The sequence below is a fragment of the Ictalurus punctatus genome, unplaced genomic scaffold (assembly GCF_001660625.3).
Source record: "Ictalurus punctatus breed USDA103 unplaced genomic scaffold, Coco_2.0 tig00163740, whole genome shotgun sequence".
NCBI lineage: Eukaryota > Metazoa > Chordata > Actinopteri > Siluriformes > Ictaluridae > Ictalurus > Ictalurus punctatus.
Genome location: NW_026521187.1, coordinates 67,501 through 85,000, shown reverse-complemented (window position 1 = coordinate 85,000; position 17,500 = coordinate 67,501). Strand labels below are relative to the sequence as shown.

Here is a 17,500-nt window from a genome sequence, read left to right as displayed (position 1 = left end):
TGTGTGTGTGTGTGTGTGTGTGTGTGTGTGTGTGTGTTACCTGTAGGAAGTCCCGGATGTGTGTGTTGGCCCGTTTGGAGTTGGGTCCAGGCACTTCGTACAGAGGACACTCCTGTCCCACTACAAATATGTCCAACACCTCGCGGATGAAGTAACCCTGACGCGTCCGGAGAATCAGGAAATCCGTCTCTGGCATCTTGTGCAGGTATATAGGAGCTCGGAACAGGTTATTCTCAAACGCCTGGCACACACACACACAAAGTTCTGAGTACGGAAACTAAAAGAGAACATCTGAGGAAAGATCACAATCCATTAGCAGGTGTGTGTGTGTGTGTGTGTGTGTGTGTGTGTGTGTGTGTTACCTGCAGCAGTTGTCCAGGATGGAGTGATCCCAGGAAAGGAGATGTGTGGCAGTACACAGTCTCTCCATACTTATAGTCCGGAGCACCGGGGTCTTTACCAGGCTTCTGCACACACACACACACACACACACACATTTATACTGTGTATACACACACACACTACATTACCACCACAGTGCTGCTGAGTTGTGGACTGTGATTGGTCAGAAGGCGTCGATTCATTTCCTATAACAGTGGCGCTAGAGTTAAAAACGTCGTGTGTAATTGTTGAGACTTGACTGATCGATCACATGACCAGAGGAAACGACGACTCACCCTCTTGTAGTAGTTTTTGATCTTGGTTGCCATGCCAACCTGCAGCATGAGGGGCGGGTACTCCTCACTGTACTCTGCCAGAATCAGATCTCCATCTTTACCGGTCAGATCCTGATTGGTGCGCATGAAGAACATGTCCCCGCCCCCTGAGGCCTGTCGCTCCTGCTCCCTCATCTGCATACGCATACACACACACACACACACACACAGCATGAAGAACATGTCCCCGCCCCCTGAGGCCTGTCGCTCCTGCTCCCTCATCTGCACACACACACACACACACACACACACACACACACACACACACCTTGGCCTTCTTCTTGATGTGTTTGAGGAGGGGCTGCACTGAGTGAGGTCCAGGCTGAGACAGAGAACCAAATGAGTACTTCTTGAGTGAGGGACGGTGGAACTGACGCAGCTTCATCGGGCCCATGTGGGTCGGGAAAAAACGGCTGCCTCAACTCCAATGCTGGGATGGAGTGCTGCACAGAGAGAGAGAGAGAGAGAGAGAGAGAGAGAGAGAGAAGGGAGAGAGAAGGAGGGGGAGAGAGAGAGAGACAGAAGGAGGGGGAGAGAGAGAGAGACAGAAGGAGGGAGAGAGAGAGAGAGACAGAAGGAGGGAGAGAGAGAGAGAGACAGAAGGAGGGAGAGAGAGAGAGAGAGAGAGAGAGAGAGAGACACACAGAAGGAGGGAGAGGGAGAGAGAGAGAGTGTGAGAGTGAGAGAGACAGGGAGACACAGAAGGAGGGAGAAAGAGGGAGAGAGAGAAGGAATAAACACTGATGTACCTGCAGCGGCTGTAACAGTGTGTAAATTACAGTGTGTATATTTTTACCCCACCTGAATGATGTTACCCCCAAACGTGTCCCCTCAGCCCCTGCTGTTTGGGGTAGTAGAACTCATCATTGGACAGATTCCATGGGTCTTTAACTTCCGGCTGGGACATGTTCTAAACACACACACACACACACACACACACACACACAGACACAGAGAGAGAGAGAGAGAGAGAGAGAGAGAGAGAGAACTCTAACACCTACAATACACACACTCTCAGAGAGCAACAATACAAAGATTTTTTTTATGTGTTTGGGACACGCCCACAGGTGAGGGTGTTTATGTGGACTAAATAGTAAGTGTGTGTGGGGTTCGGGACACGCTCACAGTGGACAGGTGAGGGTGTTTAACCTGTTGTGGTTCCTCTTTAATGACGCCCGTTTTCCCGAGCAGAATGCGGCTCTTTTTCAGAGAAGACTCCTTCTTGTTCTCTTTAGATGGAGAGTGAGATGTTCTCTCCTCCTTCTCACTGGGGATCTCTGTACACACACACACACACACACACACACACACACACACACACACACACACACGGGCTTAAGGTTACTTGTGATCAAAAGGGCTTCTACGCTGAATAGAGGTATAGTTTAAAGAAAAGGTTAAAGGTTACCCAGTATGATGTTCTCATCGTTGGGGTCGAGGGTCAGGACAGGAGGAGACAGCAGACGCTCCATATTCTGATCGTCCCAGATGATGTTGTCTTCCCATCGTCCGTACACCAGCTCCTCGTTATCGATCGGGAAAATCGAGTACCACAGAGAATCACCCTCGTGGGAAACTACACACACACACACACACACACACACACACACACACACAGATGTCCAGTGAGATTTATTATGGTATGATGTGGATAAAAGGTGGATTATGGGATGAAACTCAGATCTAGGAGCTATAACAGTTTCAGATGAACGGTTACGGGTGTGAGTTAGTAATAATGTTTATTAGGGCCAGTGAAGTGTGATTTGGGACGCGCCCAGCGTTCAGTGCGTTTCCTCACCGTCCTGACTGTGCTTGTCGCGTTTAGAGCCCGTTATAGAGGGAGTTTTGGGAATGGGGGGCGGAGTTGGGGGTATCAGCTGGGAATTACTGCGACTCAGACCTACACACACACACACACACACACCCCAAAAACAAAAATAAAGTAGACATGGCTGATGATTGGAGAAACATTCTGACACATTGTGTGCTTAAGTGTTACTGCTGGTGTGTGTTTAAGAGTCATGTGTGTGTGTTTAAGAGTGAGGTGAGTGTACCCTGTTGTGCGTTGTAAGCATTAGCATTGCGTGTCATGCTGGAGGGAAGCCACCCTGCCAGACTGGCCCTCTGGGTCTTAGTGCCCTTGTGTTTCACGTCCTCTCCATTCCAGATGATATCGTCCTCCCACTGCAGCTGTGTGACCATGAGGAAGAGCTCGTCCTCCAGCTGCACACACACACACACACACGCATATACTGATCTGTATACAAACACACTCGTGTGGGGTGTGTGTGTGTGATATACAGACCTCAGACTGCTCCTTGTCCTGTTCGCTGCTCTGCTCAGCACCAAGTGTGTGTGTGTCTGCGTGGGTGTCAGCGAGTGTTTCAGCAGGTGCTTCTGTGTGTGTGTCAATGTGTGTTTCAGTGTGTGTGTCAGTGCTGTCCTGGCGCAGTATGAGGCCGTAGTGAAACCCCGCCCCGTCCTCAGGCACACCCAGCATGTCGTACCACAGCTGAGCCGGACCGTAGCGCCACTCGGCTACACGCGGCCTCGACTCACACACACCCTCGCCCTCACACACCACCGACACACCCTTACACTCCACCGGCGCCATCATGGAGATCTATACACACAGATACAGGGAGAGACAGACAGAAAGGGAGAGACAGACAGATTGTCCATATAAAAATAAAAAAAAACATTATGTGCTAAATAAGTAAATCGTTAGTTTTATCATTAGCTAGTTTATGCTATATATAAGTATATATACACACAGGTGTGTGTGTGTGTGTGTGTGTGTGTCCCACCTCATCATCAGACAGGCACTGCTCTGGAGGAGGGGGCGGGGCATATTCATAATCCCATCCAGATTTCTTCTCATCTCCGCCCTCCGGAGCATGTGATTCGCCGTCAACAGTGGGCGTGTCTGAGTGCGCATCTTTGTGTTTCTTCTTCCTCTTCCTCCGAGCGCTGCGCCACACTGACGGCATGTTCTTACCGGGTCCGAACAAACGCAGGAACCGCAGAACCTGATACATGAAATAACCTGGTATGGTTACAATCCCAGCAAGTGTGTGTATATGTACGTGTATAGCATACGTGTGTGTGTGTGTGTGTGTGTGTGTGTGTGTGTGTGTATACCTGGCCCGGTCTGAACTCGGGGAACAGTTCAGTTACTTGAGGCAGGGCTTTAGCAGTGTCCTTCTGCATGATTCCAGCCAATGGGAGTGTGAGGCTGGACTGAAGCCCCACCCCTCCTGTGGGTGTCACCCTATCACACTCACTCTCGCTGTCTGAGGAGCTGCTAAACTCCGCCTTCTCCCCGACAGAGGAGGGAGCGATGATGGAGGGAAGAATAATACCGTCCCCTTCATCACTCACTACAGAGAGAGCGAGGGAGAGAGAGAGAGAGAAATGTCAACAAACCTATACATGGGTTTGTTCTGAACTGATTTGGGGGGGGGGGGGGGGGCAATGTGTCTGTAAATCTCACCACTGGGGCTCTGAGTGGGTGGGTCTTCTTTCTTAGCTATGATTGGCTGGATCGGTGGAGGGGGCGGGGGCATGAGCTTCGCGTCAATGTCCTCAGAGTCAGCATCATAATCATCCTCATCATCTACACACACACACACACACACACACACACACACAGAGGAAAGCAAGGACAGAACATGATCTAGTAGTTCTTAAACAGACATATTCTCTGTGTGTGTGTGTGTGTGTACCTGTTCTGTGTGACAGCTGCATGCTACTCATGGCTTGTTTGTATTTTCGGGATTCATCCTCGGCGACTTCACTGATGTCTGAATAATCCACTGCATCGTCAGTGCTCTTCACCCAGCCTACACACACAAACACACACACACACAATCAAAAGTTGCTGGTTTCTTCAATATACCTCCCATAATGGCCTCTCTCTCTGTCTCACGCACGCACGCACACACACACACACACGCACGCACGCACGCACGCACGCACGCACGCACGCACACACCGTCTGCGTCAGTGCTCTGCTCGGCGTCCTCCTCAGTGGCGGTGATCTCTGTAATGAGTGCGCCTAGACCAAGAGAGCCCAGACCCGCCAAGTGCTTCTTACTCTCCTGAGAGACAGACAGAGAGACAGACAGAGACACAGACAGACAGACAGAATGAACTTGTACTATGAAACATTACTCATTTTATTCTCTCTCTTTATTTTTCCATCCCTCATTTCCTCTTTTGACGCTGACAGATTATTCATATTTTTTCTCTCTCGCCCCTCTGTTCTCACCGTGTCCAGGACGCTGTCGTCCTCCAGCTGTCCATCCTCATTAATGTTTCCGAACAGGAAGCCGGTCAGGTGGAAGGGACGGTCCTGATCCTCGTCACTGTCCGAGTCGGACATCCTGGACAACAATCACCCAATCAGCACGCAGAGCACTCAGCCAATCAGCACGCAGAGCACTCAGCAGTGCATCTTCAGTCAGTGTGTTGTGTACTTTTTACATCCAGAAAATAATGAAAGAAGAAGCTGAAGTACAGAATGATAAAGTAGTAATGATTTGTCAGTTCTAGGTTCTGTACCCTGTACAGTGTACTGTAGGGAGTGTAATTCAGAATTCTGCTCCAGAAACACACACACTACGAGTGAATGTTAATTTAAAGAAAGTTTCTGTGCAGATGGAGTTACAAACTTCTGTATATAAAATAAATAAATAAAAACTTCCTCACCTCTTTGCCTGAGCTGTGTTTACACTAGGCCGTGACTAAATCCCCGGACTCGAGTGTCCAGGCCTCCCCGGGAAAGGCGCGCTCACTCAGGGAAGAGTCCTCCGAGCCGCGCGCTCAGCCTCTTCTGATCATTCAGCGCGTGCACAAAATCTCACTGATTTCCGTTATGAATAAAGTTTATGGTACACAACTCTAACTATTCAAACCATTTCTATAACTATTTCTGCAGAAAGTCTGAGAGATCATGACTGTGTGGTCAGCTCTGTTAACCAGTCGCTGCCGTAGTGTTTACTGTCATGGTTTCCGGTTTCCGGCGACTTCATTTCCGGTTTGGAAGGACCGCCCACGAAGTATATTTATTTTTAATTTATTTATTTGATATAGATGTATGTTAATATATTTATAGATATAAATACCTAGATACCGCATTCCACATTTATCACTGATTTTTTTTTAAAAAAAAAACACGTCTGTCTGAGAGAAATCCGCCATCTCACACACACACACACACAGACAGAGAGAACACTGCCTCACAAGAAATGTCTTACTCTGCAGTACACTTCATGCAGTTTGTTGCACGAGTATCTTTTATTACTATGTATATTACAATATGCATATTATACACTATACAGCCAAAAGTTTGTGCACCCCTGTCCAACATATGTCCAAGTTCGACTTGTGACTAGTGATCCCGGTACTGAAGCTCCTCAGATCTAAATGCATGACTGCTTGATGTGTGGAAATAAATGACAGTAATTCAGAAGGGATTTAAAACAAACTGCACACTGAGATCTTTCTTTTTATTTCATTTAACAAAGATTCACGGCGTGTTACAGCGCCCTGCTCCGACCATTAAAATGCAGCTTGGTGCATGATGTTAAAGTTTTACTCAGAGTCTGTGGAACATTTATGTAAGCTATAGCCATACTGGATCACTAAAAGATAAAAAAAAAAAACTTCATTAACTATCTAAAGGGCTAAATTTATAACAGAATACAAATGTTGATTATACTCCGTCCATTTCATCAATTCCACTATGTTTGGTCATTTATCCCCTATGATAATGAGTGGGTGTGTCCAAACCTATCCAGCCCTTTGATTGGTCCAGACAGTTTGTCTTAGTTTTTACATCTCATTTTTAAGAAATAAAACGAGCACCAAAAGTAAACTAGTCAAATTTTATTGGCACAATTTCCATGAAATGAGATCAGTTACCGCTGTAAATCAGATTAATAACAAAACATTTGACAATATATCTGTGTAAAACGTCCACTCTTATCGTAAAGTTCCCTCATTTTAGACTTATGTGATTATAAATTAGCACCCAGTTTTAAGCAAAATGATTTTACAGTGTGTATTTTACCTTTTAATCAGAGAGAAGCCTGAAATATCGGCGTGTTCCTGTTATATATATGAACTTTAATCACAGCCCGACATCGTTCTTATGTCTGTAATTCAGTTCCTGCTTTCCTGCTTTGTGTAATAACCCTTTAATACACTGACCCCCCCCCCCCTCACTTTTAAACACTAAACACACACGTTAGAACATTATTGTCAAGCGTACTGATTTAACTACAAATAAAATCACAAAAAAGTCATTTACCACATTGCAGTTCTGTATTATGTATATAATGTATATAATGTAAGCAAATTTTTATTGAAAATGTCATTTCTAGACACTTTTTACTTGTTTTTGCGTTTTAAATGCTCTTGTTCTATCGCTCTTTCATAGATATAAGTGCTTAAAATGATCTACCAACAGAACAAGATATCTTGCTAAAATGTGATTGTTTGCAGTGAAAACGATTTCAGAGGCCGAGATCAATCATTTCCTACTTCCTATAACCATCATCATCATCATCATCATCATCATCATCATCATCATGAGGTGCTCATTAACACTAGACACGTTCTCCGTCTGCTTTTTCGCGTAATCCCTGCTGAAGCTGGCGGTACTCCGCAGTGTTAGTGTCCTCGTGCCGGTCCTGAGTCACCCACTCGTCCAGGCGCGCGCGCTGGTTCTGATCCAGGATTCCCATGCGGCTGTACTCCGACACCAGGTTTCTGTATCCTGCTTTGTAGTAGCCTCGGATACCGTCATCGGACAACACGTGACTCTGAGACAGAACGCCTTCACCTGGACATACACGCAAGAATCTTATCAGCTGCAGCAACACGACAGCTCTTTTACTCTCAGACCATCAGTTACGCCGTGTTTAACGCCGTGTTGTATTCCTTGTCTTGTCCACTGTGCGTCCGCTGCTGTCTGTGACGTCCGCGATGTCCCGCCAAGGCCTTCGAGAACGTTACTTTATGATACTTTACACTTCTATTACTCTAATGACAATAACACTCTTTAATCTATCTAATCTAATATGTCAAAGATGACATTTACACCATATTAACGATTACGTTAATTTGTTTATTATCGGCGGAGCGTCCGCTGTGAATGAGCTGTTGCTATAGAAACGATGACGTATTAGAGCGTGCGTATTAATATAAACCTGCGCTGCGTTCAGAGCTGCTGTTATTAATGAATAGCGTTATTTATGAAACTAATCAGCAGTAACGTGGTGAAACTACGTAAAAATGCATGGGTCTAGCAGGACGAACACCTCCGAGGTTCTTACCTAGAGCGACTCTGAGCTTTTCTGAGGTCAGTGGGTGGTGTAGGATCATGCAGCGTTTCAGCAGAAGCTCTACGTCTCCACTGATCGTAGTGTCTGCTAGAAGATTCCTACAAAAAAACAAACAAACGTTAAAAGCAGATTCCATCTTTTCCGTTGAGTTTTAATGAAGTAAATAATCCACTGCTTAACATCTGTAACGCTGTGCCTAACGGTGGGAATGGTACCTGGCCATCTGGGAGATCCTGCTTGGGCCCGTAGTTAAAGCTCGTCTGTGATCCTGTCCCAGAACCTCCATGGCAATCAGGTTCTGTCCGTCACTGTCAGTCTTTATGCTGCTGATCAGATTATAAAGCTGCAGGTTTTTCTTTTTAAACTCGCTCACGTGTGAACTCGAGTTTGAGCTTTCCATGAACGCCTGAGCTTGTCTGATGGAGTCCTTGGGTGGAATGTGGCTCGTTTTGAGCGTCCCAGTGGTGTTGTTAGCGGACCTCCGAGCAGTTAGAACACTGTCGAGAGAGAGAGAGAGAGAGAGAGAGAGAGAGAGAGAGAGAATTAGAGACAACTTGTTAGAATGAAATCTTCTTCTTTAAACTGGTGGTCTAATTTCGAGCTCAGGTGAGTACTGGTCTTCCTCCAGCTGTACAGAATGAGGTAATGGACACCCCGCTGATGTACTACTGTAATACTGAAATGATCATTCTTTACTGGCGTATCAGTTTAATCCTCACACTTTATCACGGATCTCCGTACACGGTGCTGTTGTGACATGAATAAATAAATAAATCACCCCAGAGATCAGATACTTTACCGGTGATTTTCACCGACAAATCCGAGGTGGTACATTTTGATGAGGATGCGTTCGTCACTTCTGACGAATTTAACGCTCTGTAAGTATTCCTGCAGCGCAGCGTCGGTCTCCCTTTTACCTCCACCAGGTACGCCGTATTTCCCAGGGTTCCTCTGAGCGAAGTCATATCCTCTCTGGAGGTTAAGCACGGGTGCGTACGAGTCGAGGTTCGTCTGGATCTGCAGATTAAACACAGTCCTGATCACCTCGCGTCACATGTGCAGGTCCACACAGTGCAGAAATTCTCACAGCCACAAGCCAACCAAAAACTCTCATTATACCGTATACATCTCATATATCCACGGCATATCAATGTTTATTTAACCTTCATGGAAGGAGTCTCCAGTGTCAGCGCTCTGTAACAGTCAGAGGGGAAGCCGTAACTTTACGTTTCCCAAACCTTCATCACAGATTTACACTTCACTACTGGTTCTCACTCACACACACTGCCATTTAGTTTTTTTATCTGTTTAACATGAAGAGAGGGAACAGAGAGAGAGAACGGAGAGAATAGAAAGAATAGAGAGAGAATAGAGAGAGAGAAAAGAGAAAATAAGGAGAGAGAAAAGAGAGAAAATAGAGAGAGGGAATAGAGAGAGAATAGAGAGAGAAAAGAGAAAATAAGGAGAGAGAAAAGAGAGAAAATAGAGAGAGGGAATAGAGAGAGGGAATAGAGAGAGAGGGAATAGAGAGAGAATAAAGAGAGAGAATAGAGAGAGAGAATAGAGAGAGAGAATATAGAGAGAATAGAGAGAGAGAATAGAGAGAGAGAATAGAGAGAGAATAAAGAGAGGGAATAGAGAGAGAATAGAGAGAGAATAAAGAGAGGGAATAGAGAGAAAATAGAGAGAGAGAAAATAGAGAGAGAGAATATAGAGAGAATAGAGAGAGAGAATAGAGAGAGAATAGAGAGAGGGAATAGAGAGAGGGAATAGAGAGAGGGAATATAGAGAGGGAATAGAGAGAGAGAATATAGAGAGAATAGAGAGAGAGAAAATAGAGAGAGGGAATAGAGAGAGAGAATAGAGAGAGGGAATAGAGAGAGAATAGAGAGAGAGAATAGAGAGGGAATAGAGAGAGAATAGAGAGAGGGAATAGAGAGAGGGAATAGAGAGAGAATAGAGAGAGAGAATAGAGAGGGAATAGAGAGAGGGAATAGAGAGAGGGAATAGAGAGAGAGAATATAGAGAGAATAGAGAGAGAGAATATAGAGAGAGAATAGAGAGAGGGAATAGAGAGAGAGAATAGAGAGGGAATAGAGAGGGAATAGAGAGAGGGAATAGAGAGAGAGAATATAGAGAGAATAGAGAGAGAGAATATAGAGAGAGAATAGAGAGAGGGAATAGAGAGAGAGAATAGAGAGGGAATAGAGAGGGAATAGAGAGAGAGAATAGAGAGGGAATAGAGAGAGGGAATAGAGAGGGAATAGAGAGAGAGAATATAGAGAGAATAGAGAGAGAGAATATAGAGAGAGAATAGAGAGAGGGAATAGAGAGAGAATAGAGAGAGAGAATAGAGAGGGAATAGAGAGGGAATAGAGAGAGGGAATAGAGAGAGAATATAGAGAGAATAGAGAGAGAGAATAGAGAGAGGGAATAAAGAGGGAATAGAGAGAGAGAGAATAGAGAGAGAGAATAGAGAGAGTAAAGAGGGAATAGAGAGAGAATAGAGAGAATAAAGAGAGAGAGAATAGAGAGAGAATAGAGAGAGTAAAGAGGGAATAGAGAGAGAGAGAATAGACAGAGAGAATAGAGAGAGTAAAGAGGGAATAGAGAGAATAAAGAGAGAGAGAATAAAGAGAGAGAATAGAGAGAATAAAAAGAGGGAATAAAGTGAGGGAACAAGTGTTTTTATAGCTGCTATAACGTAAGTGAGAACAGGAAGTAACTCGTTTGAAAGGCACGATGTGGTGTTTTTAATAATCAACTTGCTGTGGTGTGAGAGGGATAGAACACTTGAGGGCGTGCTGTTAAAGGAAAATAATCAACTTTGGGGCTTTAACGATAACTCTGTTTCATCCCAGTTGTTGATTATTGTCCCATCACATCGCTCCCTGAGAGTTTTATTCCTTACTACGGAATTCTGATCCATATTTGCCGAGCCGAGCCGGACACTAACCCCACGATGAATCAGAGCCATAAATTAAATGTGCCTCACCTCCTTTATCACTTTCTCACGTAGCATCAAAGCTTCTTTCTTTGGGTCTTCTGTCTCGCCGCCCATTGCTCGGGCGAGTGCGTGATAAAGAGCATTCGGACGGTCCGAGTCCACGCTGATTATCCTGCCGTCATCTTGTACGACGTCAAAATGGCCGCTGTACAGCTGTGCAGCAGCTCTGTTTTTAAAAGGAAAAGATGTTGAGCACACGGTGTTCAGAAGCATCATCACTGAGATGTATTTCTATACGCGAGCTGCGTAGCGCTCTAGTGCCAGACTTACTGTGATGGATGCGGGGCATTCGCAGATTTGGTTAATCTCAGTTTTATATCACCTGCGGATTTGCTGGTTCCTGGGTAACGTTCCTCAGTGAGCGGTTTTCCGTTCTCATCGACGACAGCGAGTTGAATTCCTTTTCCATGGAGCAGATTACTTTTCGTGAGCACGTACACATCGAGGGCTGTAGCGGGCTGATCGGCTCGGCTCACATCTTCCACGTACCGCCTCAGCCGTGTCATGTCCACGTCCGACGGCTGTTCCGGTTCCCTGTGGCTCGCAGTCTTCTCGTTGTGTTTTTGCCTCTGGTCATGGAAGAAACGTTGAGTCGGTTGCCTGCTCATGACGCGGTCTACCGCCTGTCCAACGGCACTGCTCAACTGACTCTTAAATGTGCCGGTCATTAAAGACGCTATATGTTCGGAACAGGAACTGACGAATTGCTCAGAAACTTTCTCAGCGATAATCTGTAGCAGTTCTTTTTTAAGGCGTTGTACATCGTGTAGATTGTGTCGTCCGTCCTGGTCATATTCCGTCATGCCTTTCTGAAGCTCACTGATGCTCTCTAGAAATTCAGGAACAAATTTCTGGTCTATTATCTTCTTTGTCGGTACGGCCTCCAATATTTGAGCGAGACGTGTCGAGTACTCAGCTACTTTCAGAACCAGCTTTGCCATTTCAAACACACCTTTCGCCTTCTCCTTAACCATAATCTCTGCTGCTGCGTTACACACCTCGGAGAGTTTGCTGATAACCTCTTGTGCTGTGGTACAGTCCACTATGAGGTGAGGAGCGATATCTTCGCAGAGCACAGCGACCGATTCTCGTGTTTGCGTCTCATATTTATGGTCAATCTTGAAATTCACCTTTTCCAAGGCAGCTTTCGGAACACCTGAGCTGATGAACTCGGCAAGACTCAGATCCAGTTTACTGTTCCCCTTCACCGATGAAGTAACCATGTCCTTAAAACTTCTTCGTAAAATGTTCCCAAGAACTTCCTGAAGCGCTTTGTCGATGGCGTAGTTCATGGCAGTGACCACAGACTGTTTCCCGAGTTCCTGAACCGCGTATTTCGTGGCATGTTTGAAGTTCTGTCTGAGCGCTGTAGAAGATGCCATGTTTTTCAGTGTAGACTTAAAAGATGTCTGAGTGAGGGATGATACACCAGACTGAACGCTTCCTTTGAATGACATAAACGTCGCCTTTCCTGATTTGATGAATTCCGACGCAACAGAAGAGAAGGACTTGGTACCGTTGAGGAGACTTTTTGTCACTTTAAACACTGCGGTCACCGCTTTCTTGATAACGCTAAACCCGGCCGTTAGCAAAGCGAGCCCTATGCTGATACTCTTCGAGATTGCCCATGACACCCAATCGAAGGTGCCCTTTATCATCCCCTCGATTCCACTGATCATGTCCGACACCCCTTCTGAAATCAGACCCATTCCAAACTGGCTGGCTGTCCCAAGTGTCAGCGCACAGACTAGGATCCCAGCGATCACCTGCACCACCCCGAGTATGAAACAGATCAAAGCATCCAAGCAAAACTTGGGCTTTTTTTTCACCTCGAAAACAACACCGAGGCCGTAGTCGTATAAAGATCTCAGCTCGTTCGTGACGATGAAGTTCTTTTCTGCGGACAACATGTAGACAGAACAGTCCTCCGTAATGGCGTCGCTGTTGCTTTTCTCCAGCTCTCGAAGTTTAGTCAACGCGTTATCGATGTACGTCCTCCACGACTTAAAGATGTTCATTCTGGCCTCCATTTGACTCTGGAAGTTGTTGTTTTCTGTGCGGTGCTCAACGTTCCCAGTGACTGAGATGTTACACGAGACCATAGTGTTTGAGACTTCTGAGACATAGACATCAACGGATTTCTTTGCGTCTTCCAGCAGGTTCATAGCGTCGGCTTTATAGTTGTCCCCGCCGAGGTTGATGGTGATGTACGCCTGGTTGTAGAGGGCCACAGCCTTGTAGTGTGGGTCAAAGCTTGCAACTTTCTGCCAATAGGATTTGACTCCAAAGTCATCTCTGGATTTGTTTCGGCAGTACAGATCAGTTCTTACGATGGCCTGTCTGACGTGATCGTAGAAATGATCGCTTTCTCCTCGCAGCAGCTTTCTGCTTGTCTCGTCCGTCGTCCTGATAAGGTCTGCTTCAAGTTGTCTGAAGTCATCATGCCTGTTGATGTGCTCCTCATGAAGGGTCAACCACAAGGCCCAAGATTCTTTCATAGCGTTGACGGCAGGCTGATAATCAAACTTATGCTGATGATGTGTGAAGCAATCAGGAATTTTACTGAGCCGCATTTGCATGGGGTCCAGTTTTTCGTTCGGTGTGTAATGCCCATCAAAGTTCTTCAACAATGTACAAAATGTGGAAAACAGATCTTCCTTCAGGTTTATTTCAACCAGCTCGTCACTTTCCATGTCGTGGATTCGTTTAATTTCATAATCCTCTCTTAACTGACGCATGATTTCCACAGACTGACCTTGGTAAGCAGGTGCGAGATGATCACAGTTCACAACCATCTGGACCATCCCTGGATTGCCTTTCCGAGACGTACGACCGAATATTTGTTTCTCCACTCTTCGGTTGTGTGGAAAGTGAGTAAGAAGAATGAAAAGACCGCCACAATTATTCACGTTTTCATCAACCTTTATGTCTGTCCCCCGTCCTGCGAGATTCGTAGCAATGATGACTCTGCCTGCACAGAAGGTCTGTTTTTCAATGTCATGCTTCTCGCTGATGGTGTACATAGTAATCTGGTCTGCTTTAAATCTGCCGCCATCTTGTATTTTCACGTGGAGTTCATCTGCCGTTTTAACGTCCTCACAAATCACCAAGACGACTTGTCCTCTCTCTGCTACTTTCCATGAGGTCTCACAAATAGTCTGGATCCACTGGTGAGTCCCACCTTTCACCTGGATGACTGGAAGCTCGACCACACGCTTATGGCGATGTGCAGGTACGGTGTAACTCTTCGCTTCATAATATTTTGCCAGAAAGTCCTGATCTGCCTTCCCTCCTAATGTACCTGAAACACCAAATATACCATTCCTGCTGAGGTACCTTTTAAAGTAATGGAAATTTGACATGTAGTTTGTGACGTTGGATATCGGTGAAATCGCAAGTTGGTGCTTGAACTCCAAAAACTGCTGCAGTCCGTTACCCCACTTCTTGTTTTTCTCCAGCACTCCACTCGCTTTGAAGTCCACTGGAATGACGGCGTTACACTCGTGTCTGTCAGTTTCCTGTCCAGCGGCCGGCGAGGCGTCGATCATGTATTCTCGGCCCTGCGACATCTCAACAGCCCTTAGTGCGTTCCGGACAAAAACCTCCAACTGATTCTCAACATAGCTCTTCAAGAAAAAAGGGACGACGATGAAGGGGTCGGATTCTTCGGCCGTTTGGAGGTGATCCGAGTACTTGATAGACGAATTTATTGTCTTTACAGTCGCGTCGATCAGCGATTTCTCAGACAGGATTTCACACGCCAGTCCTCCGTCCAGCAGGAGCATTTCAACATTAAGGTCACCTTGTTTTTCCCGAGCGTGGAAACTTTTGGCTTTCTTCTTCTCTAAAGCATAGCACTTAAACACGGCGCTGCTCTCCAAGACCTCCTCAAATATGCTCAGCAGATCGTACTGTTGTGAAACTCCAAGTTTCTTCATGACTTCAGATAATGCTTTGGACATTCCATCCTCATTCCCATCACCATCGCTTTCATTCTCTTTCTTGCTCTCGGCTTGACGTATCATTTCGATGTCCTCCTGGGTGTAGAACCCCAAAGTCACTCCAGGCAACAAGATCTCGTTTGCTGAGAAGCTTTCTGTTTCCAGTCCCATAACGGCTGCTGTTACAGCTTTGTGGAAGTACTGTATCCTCGCTGCCCATTTGATCTCACCTGTTTCAAACATTTCAATTGGTTGACATGCAGATATCATGGCCCATATGCTGGAAAGCACTTGCTCCACATGCCTAAATCCACTAGATTCATGGGACAAGAACGTCACTTGAACTCCATTGTCCAAGGTCATGTAGTCCACTTCATCCACTATTACAAGCTCAAAGTTCCTGTCATTACGGGTAATCCTCTTCTCGAATTCCTGTTTAAGTGTGTCTGCTGCAAACACTCCCACTGTGCCATATACTATTTGTTGTCGGTAAGCATTTTTAAGATCTTCCTCATGTTTCTCAGGTGAAAAGGCACCTGAGAAAGCTGGAGGTACTACAGATGAGGTGACACCAAACATTTGAAACAGTTTACACCACTCTTCTTGGTCTCGCCGGGCGAGAAGCGGAGAGCTGGTCACAATGTCCACTTTTGTTTCACGAATAGCCATAATTGTCGCAAACATGGCTAAGATACAGGACTTGCCTTCACCTGTGCCAATCTCAAGAAGAGATCCTTTATTTTGCGTCAGCTGTGCCAGGAGGAGCAAAAGCAACGATGCTAGTTGTGTACGTCTTGGAAAATAGCCTGCTCTGGTGGTTTTGGTGCAGTCTCGCACGGCTAATGACATTCCAGTTAATACGTCTTTCAGAACGTTGATATCTGGGTCCGTAAGTTTAAGAGATCTTATCTTTCTTTTCAAATCATCGATCTCGGTAAGTTCCTTCGATTCACATTTTGGGAGTTCCGACTCCAGGTATCTAAGCACATCCTTCAACGGCACCAAGACTTTCTCTGGGCAGTTTGCTTCACGAAGTTCCTTCACGATCATCTCAGCATCTTTCTCCGGGATGTATTTTACTTGCTCTTTAAGAAACATTAAAGGGTTTTCATTGCTAAGAGCAGAGACCACGAGGATGCAGTCCAGGTGGTAGGTTTGCGCGGTGTGGAGAACTGAATCGAGTTGATCATACTTGATAGCTGGACTTTTGATAATGAACAGCATTATTTCCGTTGGTGTCCAGATTCTGTTGAACAACATTTGACCCAAAATGTCCTTACCTTGTGGTGACAGGTCTGAAATCGTGTCGAGTACGTTTAATAAAATGCGTTCAGCCAAAGTCGGGTTTGTGGCATGAAGCTGCTCCATCAATCCCAAGAGGAAGTCGTACTTCTTCTCCCAGCCGAGCAGCTCATTTCCATCATCTTCAGCGTCTTCACTGCTACTGTACAGAATGAACTGTAGAGATGCCTCAAGAACTGTGAGCTTCTCAGTAAGAGACAGTTCGTTATACCCTACGGCGTGATCGAAGGTGAACTGAGACCATACTGAAAGGCCGTTTTCTCTACAATATTGGACTGCGATTTCATTCTGGAGCGTCTTAATCCTGCCCCAGATCTTGTAGTGCTGTATCTCTTCATCTTCTGTGATCTGGTACTTTAACAAAAGCGCTTTGAATTTTTCTTCAACATCAATAACCTACAGAAATAAATGTGCAAAGATGTCACTTAGTAAAAAGAGATATTTTATCACGTGCTCAATCCGTATTAAAGTCGTACCTCGTCCCTCTCGATCGCAGCAGCGTCGTCTTCTATCTGCTGTTGGAGAACTTGTGTACGTTCATGATGCTGTTCCTGACCTCTGAAGCGCTGTTTCTCGCGAAGCCGCTGAGTTGCTTGAGAAAGCTTGTGTCTGGATGATTCGCTCTCTCTGTTCAGCTCCTCCTGGATCCTTCTCTCACGTTCCAAACGTTCCAGATGTTCTCTCTCCTCCGCTTGCTTTTTCAGTCTTTCATCTTCTTCAATTTTTCCTGTTCATCAGACACCTCTGGGTTAGAAACAACTTAAAATAAGCAGATTATACCTTATGGTTTTATGGGTTATTTAACTTGCACCGACAATAATTTCTCCATCTGGGGATTAATAAAGTATTATCTTATCTTATCTTAATTACCCGCTATCACAACAACAACAAACACGTAACATGCTGCTTTCCTTTCTGACATGCCAACATTTTTCTTTTAGGAAAGTCATGTTTGGAAATCTCAAATGTTTTTGTACTGACTCAATAATGCAGACTTCATAAAATAAAGTATCTATAACAAAATTTATACTAAAAAAGGGTGCCCAAGACTTTTTGCGCAGTACTGTATATACTGTATACATATCTATAAAAGCTGGTCTGTTTGGCTGTATAGTGTAGTGCAGAACTGATATGTTAGCAGGACCTTACCGTAATTGGGACAGTAATGAGTGCCGCCCTCGGAGG

The 17,500-nt window shown here is 45.4% G+C and overlaps 1 protein-coding gene and 1 pseudogene across 1 annotated transcript in view; both read right to left on the bottom strand.

Moving 5' to 3' along the window:
- LOC128632694 (transcription initiation factor TFIID subunit 1-like) overlaps positions 1–5,727 on the bottom strand; it is an 11,856-nt pseudogene extending 6,129 nt beyond the window's left edge.
- Positions 5,728–6,585: 858 nt separating this feature from the next.
- LOC108259807 (uncharacterized) overlaps positions 6,586–17,500 on the bottom strand; it is an 11,691-nt gene continuing 776 nt past the window's right edge. The window contains exons 3-10 of the mRNA XM_017459520.3: positions 17,465–17,500; positions 16,792–17,042; positions 11,343–16,711; positions 11,061–11,238; positions 8,865–9,082; positions 8,281–8,562; positions 8,057–8,163; positions 6,586–7,563 (exon numbers count right to left, since the gene is read on the bottom strand). The exon at positions 17,465–17,500 is cut by the window's right edge and continues 187 nt beyond it. Of these exons, the coding sequence (XP_017315009.1) occupies positions 7,328–7,563; positions 8,057–8,163; positions 8,281–8,562; positions 8,865–9,082; positions 11,061–11,238; positions 11,343–16,711; positions 16,792–17,042; positions 17,465–17,500 (6,677 nt within the window). The 3' untranslated portion in view covers positions 6,586–7,327. The remainder of the gene's footprint in view (positions 7,564–8,056; positions 8,164–8,280; positions 8,563–8,864; positions 9,083–11,060; positions 11,239–11,342; positions 16,712–16,791; positions 17,043–17,464) is intronic.